Raw genomic sequence first — 13,521 nt, 5'->3', positions numbered from 1 at the left:
GTATGTTTTTATTTACCTTGTATATAGTTATTTTTCTTTATTATTTTTAAACATTGGTCTGAATGTATATACAACTAAAAAATATCCTATGACAATTAGTATATATAAACTTATGAAAAATGGTTATTAGACGTATTTGAGCATAAAATATCAATATTTATTAACGGCTTTGAAACTCATCAATTGAGAAAGCTGCTACTTATGATCTTTGGGACTAAACATTTCCATGCTTAAGAATAGGAATAGAAGTTAATCCCTGATACTGTAACATAACATATTATTTGTTGGCTATAATATCGCATAAAGCAAGAAATTTTCAGATCTTAAACACACATAACTGAATTCACGCATTGATAATAATAACAAATAAATTCTAGAGGTTTAAGTTCCATAACACTTAATGATTTTTGCAATTGGATCTAGATTAATGGGATTAAATCCACATCTTATTCATTACAGTCAACACTAAAGTAAAAGATTATATTTTTATAATCCTGAAATAACTATTCAAAACTCATCCTAAAAAAATTTTCGTGAAATAAAGAGAACATTTGATAGTAAAATATACAAATTATGAAAAGTTTTGGAAGATAAATTCTCCTTGTTCCATAAGATAACCGATCAACAGTGTGTATAGCTTTTGTTAAAAGTGTACTCGACCATTTAAGGCAAACCCAACCATATTTGCTTAACAGAATACAACTTACACTTAAGAAAGTATGAACGCTAAAGAACACTCTAAGGTTTAAAAAAGGACAGAGACGAATTACTTTTGGAATGGGAGTTGTGTTATGCTCAAAGTAGACCTCTCCCTAAAATTAACGTCAGTTCTCAATTCTACAATCCTGTCTGGACTCTACTATTACCGCACCTGTACAAGAGTTTGCTATGTTTGAGTTGGTAAATGTTGATATATGTTGTTTTAGTCCAGAAAGTGTCAGTAATAGAAGTACTTAACCTGATTCTAACTAGTTTAAGGTCCAGTATTATCGTAGCTATCTAGACGTTTGCGTCATTGTTATTTTATTAATCTGAATAACAGTAAAAAGACTCATCCTATGTATAAAATATACATTTTAATCCACAATACGGTTATTATAAACATAAAAAATTAGAAGTAATATTTTAATGTTTCACATGCCTGTAAAAGAGATTGTGTCAGTTTGAAGCCAATGCAGGCTTTTATTCATCCCAGTGCTATTTAATTAATTGTTTATTGTATGTTTGGATTTTGATAAATATTTATTACAAATGAAAGGATTTGTATATAACAATTTTATAAGGAAGTTCCTAATAAACTTTAAAAAGACAGTATGAGCTACTGTTTCGATTATACTATTAATCGTAACACAGTAAAACATAAGGATAAATTAGGTAGAGTAAAGTGGGGCAAGAGTATACACTTAAGGTACACAAATAACAAAAAAAGTAGTTTGTTAAACTTTTTAATTTTTCTCAGAACAACTACTGGACCTTTAGGTTTAATTTAACGCTTAAAGAATTTTCCATTTCAAAGAAACTTTTTTCATGCAAAAGTGATCTTTTGCATGAAAGTGGGGCATCAAGGTGGGATAGAAGAACAAATACTATGGGGCAAAAGTTTGCAATGTGCATTTAAACTGCATTAGCAAATACAAATAATTTTTGTCATTTAATGAGTCCAAAAATTTTGTTCATGAGGAAAATTACATAAAATATAAAAATTGTACAGTAGTCATAAGTAAATTTGCCCTTTCCTTCGTAACCGGAACATACTTCATGCCACCTCTCCTCACACGTTAAACACTGAATCCAATCTTTATCCGAGTGTCCTTGTAGTCCTCCTCACATGATGGACATATTATGTTGTTGCGACGAAGGATTGTCTGATTATTCAATTATAGTCTACAGTGATAATGATTTAAATAGTTGTTATAGTAAATGTAATGATATTCTGTGTACAATTGTAGCTTTAAGTTGTAAAAAGATAAGCAGGGGTAATAAATTACAGAAATCCAAATCATTAAGTCCACGGATGACCTTTGATATTTTGAATGGTATTAATAGGCGTAAGAGGCTTTACAAGATTAGTAAAAGAAGATTGTATGACACACTGTTTAAAAATATTTCAATAAGTTTTGCACCGACTTAAATCTGAAAATTGCTTTTGTAAAAAACTAATATTATCTTAAATTATTATTACACTTTGATAAAGACGTATCTCGGCAGTGGAAAATAATGAATAGTTTAACAGGTCAAGCCTCGGACAAAAGTATTGACAATATTGAATTGGCGGACGATACTATTGTAACAGATCCTTGCGTTATCGGGGAGGAGGTAAATGACTACCTTACCTCAGTAAAGTCTGACCGTCCTAGTACAGTCCCAACTGCCAACCTACTTACAATACGCACTTCCCAACAATCCTTTTTTATTGCGCCAACTACAGAGGACGAGATAAAGTCTGTCGTAAGAAGTCTAATAAATAAAAGATCTCCTGGATATGATACTATTCCTGCGAAATTATTAAAATTTATTGTTGATGATGTAGCGCCAGTACTGACTTATATTATAAATAACAGTTTTAGTCAGGGTATATTTCCAGAAAGCCTAAAATTGAGTTCTGCTGTACCAATTCTTAAAAGTAAACTTCCTCAAAATTGGACAATATACGTCCAATTAGTTTACTTTCTAATTTTTCCAAATTATTTGAAAAACTAATGGTTATACGATTGCATAGATATTGAAACAAAATAAATGTTCTTAGCAGTAATCAATTTGGATATGTAAAGGGTAAATCCAAAGATGCTTTATTAAATGTTACAGAAAATATTTACAACAGCCTTAACTCTAACTGTAAAACATCGGCACTCTTTATAGATTTTAAAATAGCATTCAATTTAGTTGATCATGAGATTCTCTTAGGTAACCTGGAGGTAATAGGTATTAGGGGAACAGCATTGTGTTGGTTTAGATGTTTCTTGGTAGGCAGACAAAAAAAGTTAATAGTTTTAAGTAATTGCAGCTCTCCTAAAGTAGTTGAATCTGGTGTTCCACAGGGCTCAGTGGCATCTGCAGTTCTCTTCCTGATATTCGTAAATGATTTATTGGAACTTAATTTTCATGGAAAAATCAGTGCTTTTGCAGACGACATAGCGTTATTTTATTCAAATAAGGATTCTATTTTACTTGGTGATTAATCAATCAAGATCTCTTCCTGCTAAGACAATGGTGCCTCCAAAACAAAATGCAAGTAAATGTAAACAAAACAAAATTTCTCAATTTTGATCTTCATGGTTTAGAAATACCACTTCCTCTCACCTACCATTCTGTTTTATGTAATTTAACAGTGTGTGATTGTCTACCTTTAGAAAGAGTAAACAATTTTAAGTATCTGGGGAATATTTTGGATGAAAAAATGAATTTTAAACAACATATTAATCACTGTATTGAATCTGGACACACCATCTCTAATAAAAATTTACGATTATTAAAAGAAGTTACTAACACAATACACTTAAATGCTTGGGAAACATTTTACATTAACACAAATCAAGAAAAACTTATCAACAATGAAGACGGACCAATTCAAAATTCAGTTTTACTCTCATCTCAATTTATAAAGAAATTAAAAATGTAATTCTGATTAAATATTTTATACTGGCTAACCATACATCCAAATTGTTAACCATATGTTATTATAAAATTAATTATTATTTAAAAATGTAAACATTTGATAATTTGTGAAGTGCCTGATGATGGAATCTTTGATTCAGAAAGGCCTTGCACAGAATAAAAATTATATATTGGAAAATGTTGAATTTGTTTATACTAGTGATAGTACGATAAACATATTAATAGTTTAAATAAAATAATTAAATTCTTCTATTATAGGTAAATTCCTTTTTACTTTTTAAGAAATTTTTGTAATAGCGATCTTCTACGTTCCCTCTATTTTAGCTTGATAAATTCTAGATTGCAAAATGGTATAATATGTTGGGGCGGGACAATAAGTATCTGATATATAAATTAAAAACCACCAAGACTATTTTTACGTGTCATGTTAAAAAAACTAAAAATGGAAAGTTCCTTTCCCCTCTACAAAGAAATAAGTACTAAACCTATTCGACATATTTTTGTGTACAAAGTCCTAAGATTGTTTTTTATATGAAAAAATTGGGAATGTAGGCAATGATAATATACATTATTATACTAGAATGTAAATAGAAATAATTGTAGACTACCCAAAGTAAATAAATCCATTTTCGCCATTCTTTTCAGTATTTGGGACCAAAGCAATTAATCACATTCCATTACACATTTAAAATATTCCAAATTAAAAAAAATTGTCATCAAGTAATTGCTTACTTTTCAGCAAGACATTGGCTATTTGAGTACTGTGATGTGATAAGGTGTAAAGTATTTTTATAGTTTCATGGTCTATGTATATATTGTATATTGCTTCTTATCATTGTTTATTGGTAATGTATTAAAATTTATTAGTATTTATTGATAATTATATTTGTGTATGTATTGTGGTACATAATTTATATATTTTGTGTATTTTTTTATTTATTTAATTTATTTTCTGAATTGTTTTATTGCATAAATATTTTTTGTAGATACCCATATGGCGGCTCAATGAAATATAAGATGCTAGACTCTCGCAAATGTGTACTTATTGTTTTTTCAATTTACTAACAGGCCACACTACTTGTAAAAGTGGTCAGTCAATTTATAAAAATGATAATGTTTATTATTATGTTTATATTGATTTGAAATAAATTTATTTATTCAGTTTTTATGGAGAGTTTTTTCAAAGCCTTATTTTTTCTCTTCCTAAGCTGGAATCCCTTCAGATGCCAAGAACTTAGCCAATTGTTTCTTTAGACATTCATTTTTAGCTTGTAACTTCCAACAACTGTACTTTGAATAGAAAACTTTTTGATTTTACTTATTCTTTCATGTGGGCTTATTTTTAGGAAAACGAACAATGTCTTTACATGTCCACTTTGTAGATGTAGCTTTTGTTTTTCTACGTGTAACTTTTTTACTTTAATTAGCTGACCTTTCACAAGTAAAGGCACCTTCTAACTAACCATATGTGACAGTCGAATCATAGGTTTATGAGAATGGTACTCTTTAAGGGGTTGAAAAAACATATCTGTAGTGGCTGCAATTTGTGACTAATTTGAGGTGACAGTGACAACAAATAGATACTGTTCTCCCTACAAAACTTAATAGCTTCAATGCTAATGTGGGCACTATCGTTGTCAAGTATCAAAACGATTTCTTTCGGATGATTGGATATGTGTCTGGAAGTGCTGAAGCCAGATAGGAAATATATTTGAGTTACTATAACCAGAATCAGATCATAGCATTTAAGAAGTTAAAGACACTACCTTAGGTGCTTTATTAGGTACTGTACTGATGCCTGTTTCTTCTATATTACAAATTTGTGAGGGTGAAAATTTGTATTTAGTCATCAGATCCTGTATATTTTTGAAAAAACAGGTCTACTTGGGTGTTAAAGCACATTACGCGGGTAAGGATTGTACTAAAGGGAGCTCTTAGGGATAGCTTATGTCTTTTTCAGTTCTTACGGAAAGTTTAGATTCTTGCTTAAATGTATGCTTAATTTTATAGCCTTCAGCAAAATTTAAAAGCAAGTCTACGGAGATCCTTTAGACACAAACCATAAAAAACTCATCAAGCTTTTTTATGTCGTCTGACCACTCTCTTTCTTGTTGCTCATTGAACACTACCAAATCTTTCTAATGTAGTAGATCAATGTTTAATATAACCTATGTAATACCCATCTTCAAAACTGGAGAAAAAAGCAATGCTCTGAATCATAGGTCCATCACTATCCAACCCCCAACTTCTAAAGTTTTTGAAGCTATTGTTTGGGAGAGGCTGAAATCCAATTTTGGTAACATCATTGTTGGTAAGCAACATTGATTCATGCCTGGTTGTTTAACTATTACTAACCTGACATTGTACAGTAATTATATTAACACTTGCCTCTAACAGGGCATTCAGCCTGATGCTATCTACTTAGTTTACAGTAAGGCATTTGGCAAAGTATGCCATAAACAATTGATCATAAAGGTGAAATCCCATAACGTGTGCGACCCTCTTGTAGCATGGATCCAGAGCTATTTGAGTGACAGATTCTTTATATTGAAATTTAACTCTGGTAACTCAGACCCCTTCTCTATGATATCTGGTGTCTCTCAGAGTTCCCTACTTGGCCTTATCTCTTCAATGTTTTCATTAATGATATCACTGAGAAGATTGAATCTATATTCTTGTTATATACCGATGATATTAAACTGTTTTACCCAAATAAATCCATTAGACTGAGGTTTTCTTCAACGGTCTCTTGATTTTATTGCACATCGTTGTGAAGTCAACCGAATGTCTCTAAATGTTGATACGTGTAAATTAATACCGTTCAGCAGAAGTAACTACACATTTTTTAACAACTAAACAACCAATGGAGTCTTTCTGGTAAGGTGTGGTTAATAAAGGGACCTTAGTATCCATCTTACTTCAACTTTGTCTAGTCACCTACATGTGGATATCTGTGGTAGCTGCCCAATTCAGGTACTGATGACTGCGTATTAAGGAATAATATACCCTCATCTCTAGTACGGAGTGATCTTGTGGGGAGGTTGTGCAAACAAACATTTTCATAAAATGTTCATTCTACAGAAAAAAGCAGCGAGAATAATTTCAAAACTTCAACAGAGAGATTTGTGCAGACCAGTAATCAAAAATCTCAGACTGTTGACGCTTCATCGCTTCTATATTTTGGAAACATCTCTTTTTTCAAATCAAAATGCGAGGTCATAAGAGGGAGTGACGTACACTCTTATGACACTAGAGGCGTCAATAACTACCGTACTGGAAGACACAGGACGGTAGCTTATGGACGATTGCCTTCGCAGGCATGAGTTCAGTTCGTCAACAAATTGTCAAATTATATAAAAATGCTACAATGCCTAAGGCATTTAAAACTCATCTGATAACCACGCTGATCTCGAAAGCTTTTTATAGTGCAGAGTTCATGGCAAACGATTGCGGGACCCCTGATTGGCTGCCCATGTGATTAGAGTGGGAAAATTATGTAATAAATGAGAATTTGGGTGAATTAAAAACTGTAAGTCTGAATGAGAGCCACTTTATTGATGAATGCAAAATTTTAATTTTTACATGTTATGATGATTGGGGTGCAATTTAAATCGTCTTTTATGCAATAAAGCATTGAAGTGAATGTAGCAACACGGACTTGCAAAATTGGCCTGGCATTTTCGAAAGAACTTTTAAAAACTATCTGGCACTAATAGGGTTAAGTAAAATTTATCAATTTTTGAAGTGTACAATTGATATAGTGATGTAATTATTTTGGAACAGTATTGCGGATTTACTATTTTTGTGATGGTAGTGATGCACCATCTACCAGTGATAATAGGAACTGTGTATTTAGTTCAGTATTTCTCCAAAAGGTAGGGTGCTTGAAATACGCTGAGGGGTATTTTACATTTGAATTGTAAAATAAATTCATTACCTTTGCGTTTGTATATTTACACTGTTAATATTCTACTAATAAATTTAATTTATGTAAAATTCATTAATTTTTGTAATGAACTATTATTATAATGATGTAGTTCTACTAAAATAGTACAGCGGTTTTTCGATTTTTTAATTTTCATGTAGGTTATTATATTAAGTAAAATTTATCAATTCTTCTAATGAAAAATTAATATAGTGATGTAATTATTTCGGAACAGCATTGCAGTTTTACTATTTTAAAATTTCATGTGGGTTATTATATACCGTGTATTTCTCGTGCTTTATAAATGGCATGGTGCATACATATATATATAAGCATAAATAATGCTGTATTCTAGTAATTAAAGTGTCAGCTAAAACTAAATTATTTGTGGAATTTGAATTTGCATTTTAAAATTAATGCATTACTTTTTCTTTGTATTACTAACAACTTAAAGTTAAGTGAAATTTAACAATTCTTCTAATAATTAATATAGTAATATAATTATTTTGGAACAATATTGCAGTTTTACTATTTTAAAATTTCATGTGGGTTATCATATACCGTGTATTTCTCGCGAATTATAAATGGCGCGGAGCATAAATAATAGTATAATCTTATAAACTTATTAGTATTTAATAAGTCACCAGTAACTAGATTTATTTGTGTGGAATATTTCTTTAATTAGCATATGTTTAAGTACAGGCCAATGCACGCACCACCTACCAGTGATGGGAGGAACTGTGTGTATTTTAGTTCGGTATTTCTCCGTTAGGTAGGCTCGATGCACACTTGCGTATTTGCAAGTAGCGTGCACGCCGCGGGCAAGCTGCGTGCGCTTGGCTTGTTTTTTTTCCACTACAGCGGTTTTTCGGCGTCTTCAGTCTCTTTGCACCTCCCAAGCAGCATGGATGGTCACAGACAACGTGTTGCATTTGCGTTTGCTGTGTATGATTATTTATACAATGACAAAAAGCGAAGTATGTGGGTGCATCCCTTAGTTAGTGCTCGTTTGTTAAAAGAGGCGTTTGTTACGCTTTTCCAAGATCTTCGTCGAGATGAGAAAAAATTTTTCAATTATTTTAGGATGAGTGTAGTATCATTTGATGAACTTGAAGCAAAACTAAACGACACAATCAAAAGTAAAGATACTAGATACAAATACTAGATGCAGACTATCAATACCTCCTATTGAAATGTTAGCTGTTACTCTCAGGTAAGCATAACAATAAATATTATAACAACTACAGCACGACCTGTCACATCCGGATCAACGTGGCGACAGACCGATCCGGGTGTGAATAAATCCGTACATCACCAGACCATCTAAAAATACCTGTTAGAGGCCTGAAATAGCTAACGGTTGTTGGTTTTAAGTCTTTTATTTACGTTTATGATGTTTTAGGCATATAATATAATATCGGATGTGACAGGTTGTACTGCATTACCGTATGATTAAAATATGTGTAACTGTCATTTTAAGCTACAAATTACTCTAAACAGAAAATGTTCAAAAACTACTTTTTATTTCAAAATTAACATTGTTGTTTTTTAAGAAAGACTTAATTTAATAGGCGATTGTAGAACCAAGCATTTTATTGAATATACTATTCAAACTGGAGTAGTAATACTGTCATGTAACTCGATAAGCTAAAGCAATAGATTGATAAAGAGTCTACGTCGTCTGCTATTCAATTCGGAACTATTCAATTCATTTTATAAGTGAAATTACTTTTAATTAAGTTGTCACACTTTATTGATGTATAAATGGAAAATGGAGAACTACTACGCATTTCCTGGTAAAAATATATAACTTAAGGGACTTAAAAATGAATGGACATAAATTGGTAGAATCGTGAAGAAATATTTCTTTTATTGAAAATTGTAAAAACAAAAATTTAGTATTTGTTAAACTAAATAATACTGCACTTACTTACAACATGTTTTACAAATGAGTTAGCCTGTAAATATTCTATCGAGGCTAATTTGTTGAATAATCGCTACCAAAAATGTCCATGGAGTCTCCATAATTTGAGTTCACTGACGAAGACCCGTAAGGTGAAAGTGTGGTGTAAGAGGGACCTGACGGAGAACCAGATGGATTGCTGCCATATCCTGTACCTGACAAATGAGATATAGAAGAACAACTTGTTGGAGCTGCAGAAAATGGTGGATGATTTTGATAGGCTCCTGTACGCTTAAGTAATCTATAACGACTTATCAATTTCATGACTTCACATCTAAATTCCAGTTTGTGATCCAGGGACAGACTTTTAACGGCAGGAATGATGGAATCAAAAAATGACTTGTCATCATCAGGTACTTCTACAGTAGGAGTTGGTGCCTTATTCATAAACTTAATTAAGGTTTTTTCAATTATTTTCCGTCGTTTAACTGCTGGTATTTTTTCTAAATTATCTGAAGGATCATCTGTAGGTGTCTCACTTGTCGCTTGGTCAGAAGAATTTTTGTGTGGAGAAATACTGTCATCGTTATTGTCATTTTCATTTTCCTCCTCCTCCACTATGCTGTTTTCAGTTGGTACCGCTTCTATTATCTGTTGTAGAAAAGACAGCTGTCGTGCATACAGATAACGTCTTCCGGACAAAGCTCCCTGTCCAGATTTATCTTTCTTTCTCTCTGTTTTCTTGTAGTTGTCGATAATATTCTTCCAGCGCTTCATTAGCTTTTTGCCTAAAACAAACACAATAAAAAAAATACAATTACATTTGGTTCGTTAGGGGCCCTGTGTTTATACATTGGTGTTTTAAAATTCCTTAGACTATATTACCCTATACTGAAAATGTCATTATACTTTTGAAAAATAGTATTATGGCTACTCAGATTGTTAGTTTTAATCATGCGATATATAATTTGGGGTTTTCATAATTGATACGGTTTCTTTTATTTTCAGATACTTAGGCAGTGGGTGCACAATGATTGACCTTCACTATCAGTACAGGCTTGGACACTCAACGATTTGCAAAATTGTCAGAAAATGTGTGGGGCAGTGTGGAAAGTCTTGGTGAAATAGTGTATTCCGGAACTCTCAGAGCAAAGATGGTTGGTAACTGCCGAAGGATTTCAAAAGGAGGTGAATTTCCCAAATTGCTTGGGCGCGTTAGATGGGAAGCACGTACGTATCGTGAAACCAGACTTATCTGGATCACAATTTTTCAACTGCAAAAATTTTCACTCGATAGTACTATTTGTTGTAGGTGATGCTTACTACCAGTTCAGTTACGTTGACGTTGGATGTTGTGGACGGAAATCAGACAGCACAATATTTGAAAAGTCTAAATTAAACATTTTGTTGAATAACAATGGAGCTTGCATTCCGAAAGGAAGACCTAGTCTGCCTGATACAGCGGAACCAGTAATGCCTTTCACTTTCCTTGGTGATGAGGCATTTAGTCTGTCTGAACACATCATGAGACCATTTACTGGTACTTCTCTTTCTCACAAGAAGCGGGTTTTCAATTATCGTCTTTGTCGAGGTAGACGTTTTGTGGAATGCGCATTCGGCATTCTCACCAATAAATGGAGAATATTTCACAGACCCATGAATGTTGACTTGAGTCTGACAATACTCATTGTCAAGTGTTGTTGCGTGCTTCATAATTTTGTGCGTCAGAGAGATGGTGTCATTTTTGAAGACACATTAAGCTTGCAAGGCGTGTTTGATATAAACAATGATGTTCCGGCTGTACAAAGGGGTAAATCACTAAATGCTAGAAGAAACGTTTTAGCAGATTATTTTGTTAGCAGTGTTGGAAGTCTACCATGGCAAGATATGTACATATAAGTTTACATAAGGGGTTTTTTTATGTATCCCTGTTTTTATAAGGGGTAACTAATATTTTTGAAAAATATTTTGTTAAGTCTTCACTTTGTAAATTTAGCATTAGCATATTCATAAATAAACTAATTACAACAGCTTACGGTGTACGTGTATATTACATTAAGACCTGCCTTACGTGGCATGAACAAATACCACGATGGGATAAATAGTCACTTTATCTGTTTAACCCTAGTGCCACCATATTAACTGCTCGGCGCCCAGCCCAATTTTGATATTTCTGTAGAAAACTGTAAAAATAGAATATTGATCCAAACCATAAATATGACATAAGTTTTTGTACATTAAATTTTTTAAGGATAAATTTGTAAAACTTATCTATTTCAGTTTTTTATTTGTCGGATTTCTCATTAAATCCCTCGAAGAACTCCTTACAAACGATGAACCAGGCTCCTCTCTTTTTAATCCTGTCATGGTAATGTTCTGATGTCGTATCCCATATGACAGGCTGGTTTTTGACAGCAGCAATAAACAGTTCAGTATCGACGTTGATATCCATCGCGCGGTCAATGTGTACTCGCTGATTGCCTAGCAAAGACTACCAAGTCGCCAGACTTGTTGTGCAAGCCGCGTGCACGCCGCGGCGTAGCAGTAGTGGCGTCCTTCCGAGCTCACGCTGCTTGCAAGTCGCTTGTTAGTCGCGTGCACGCTGCGGCTCCGCTCGAGTGTGCACTACCTAACTAACAACTCACTACTGCTAAACCGCCGGCGGTCATACGCAGCTTGCCCGCGGCGTGCACGCTACTTGCAAATACGCAAGTGTGCATCGAGCCTACGGTTGGCTCACCTCGCGGCACGAACTGCAGCTAGGCCCGGTTGTGCAACTAAACGGGTTACTATAACTTTATGACGTTACAGCAGTCTGCTTTATGTCTTAATATACTCCTTGCGACTGTGCAATTACCAAAATAAATGAGCGATATAATTTGAATTGCGCAGTAGTATACGCCGATATGTTCGCAAGCGATATTACTTTGGGATAGATTCTCGACGCTAAGATATCCTTAATAAGAAAATTCCATTAACTAGAAACTTTACAAACTCTGTACATGTTAAGGAAAGTATCACAAAATCTGTATATATATAAATTTCATATAAACACTTGGTTCAAGAAACTTATTAGGACTTACGGGATTAAATATAACAAATTAATTGTAAGAATAAGCGTTCGGTTTGGTTGAAAGTCAACTTGCCTTCCTCCGCTTTACAAAGGGAGCCGCCAACCTTGGCGCTTACTAAGGTAGTGTAGGCACCATCTTCCTCATATACGTTTGCTCACCTTGCGAAATATTAGCAATACTCCAGTACACTTAGTGGTTCGGTTTTGTTGAAAGACATCTTGCTTTCCTCCGCTTAACAAAGGAACCCGCCAACCTTTACGGTTACTAAGGTAGTGTAGGCACCACCTTCCTCATATACGCTTGCTCAACTTGCGAAATATTAGCAATACTCCAGTCCACTTAGTGGTTCGCAGATCGTCGCACCTGAATTAGATTAAATTACATATCTTACATACATGTATCAAGCTAATACTAATATCCCAGACCAGATAAAAATAAGACGTTTCATCAAAATGGAGACAAAGAACAAGAACTTATCACAATAAAAATCCAAATTGATTTTTATTAGGGATGAATAAAATTTATTATGGGTAAATTAAGTTGTTCAACAAAGAAACTGCACTAAATATCAGGAAATGTAATAATATTTACACCATAGTAGCTCGTCCTCATTCCACGAGTAAACAATTTCCCTCCCATAAGAGAGAAACTCCCCAAGTTGACAAAGCTAATCTAGCCTTGCCCTCAATTCTTATTCTCCCCACCAATTTTCTTTCTTAAGGGAAAAATCAGTTCCATAGCTAGGAGTCTAACTGCAATCAGTCTCATAGTGAGTCATCTCACGAAAGATTCCTACAGCCATAGTTTTTTTCAGAAGATTTCTAACAGAGCCGTGTCCCGGCGACCTCACTCACACACTACACATATAACTTCAAACGTCTACCACATTGAAATATACACCTATATTACCTCCAAAATTCTTGTAACATTTTTTACTGATTGTGTGGTATTCACCCTTGTATTCGAGTAAAAATAAAATGTATGTGTTATTGTGAATTATTGTT

General features: G+C 33.4%; 1 protein-coding gene across 1 annotated transcript; it reads right to left on the bottom strand.

Moving 5' to 3' along the window:
* Positions 1 to 9,518: 9,518 nt before the first annotated feature.
* On the bottom strand, positions 9,519 to 11,895 carry LOC124369552. The gene is made up of 3 exons (XM_046827580.1): positions 11,772 to 11,895; positions 9,983 to 10,231; positions 9,519 to 9,658 (listed from the first exon to the last, which is right to left on the bottom strand). Exons 1-3 carry the CDS (start codon positions 11,893 to 11,895, stop codon positions 9,519 to 9,521), a joined length of 513 nt encoding a protein of 170 aa, XP_046683536.1.
* Positions 11,896 to 13,521: the final 1,626 nt, after the last annotated feature.

The sequence above is a fragment of the Homalodisca vitripennis genome, chromosome X, assembly GCF_021130785.1.
Source record: "Homalodisca vitripennis isolate AUS2020 chromosome X, UT_GWSS_2.1, whole genome shotgun sequence".
Lineage (NCBI taxonomy): Eukaryota > Metazoa > Arthropoda > Insecta > Hemiptera > Cicadellidae > Homalodisca > Homalodisca vitripennis.
The sequence above is the reverse complement of the archived record's forward strand: the minus strand, read 5'-3'. Positions and strand labels throughout refer to the sequence as shown.

Excerpts from the sequence above, each read along its gene's own strand:
- LOC124369552 (XM_046827580.1), bottom strand. The coding sequence starts at position 11,895 with ATGGATATCAACGTCGATACTGAACTGTTTATTGCTGCTGTCAAAAAC. Across the intron at positions 10,232-11,771 it reads AGGAGCCTGGTTCATCGTTT|GCAAAAAGCTAATGAAGCGC; the intron begins GTAAGGAGTTCT and ends TGTTTGTTTTAG. Across the intron at positions 9,659-9,982 it reads TTCTTCTGACCAAGCGACAA|GTACAGGATATGGCAGCAAT; the intron begins GTGAGACACCTA and ends CTCATTTGTCAG.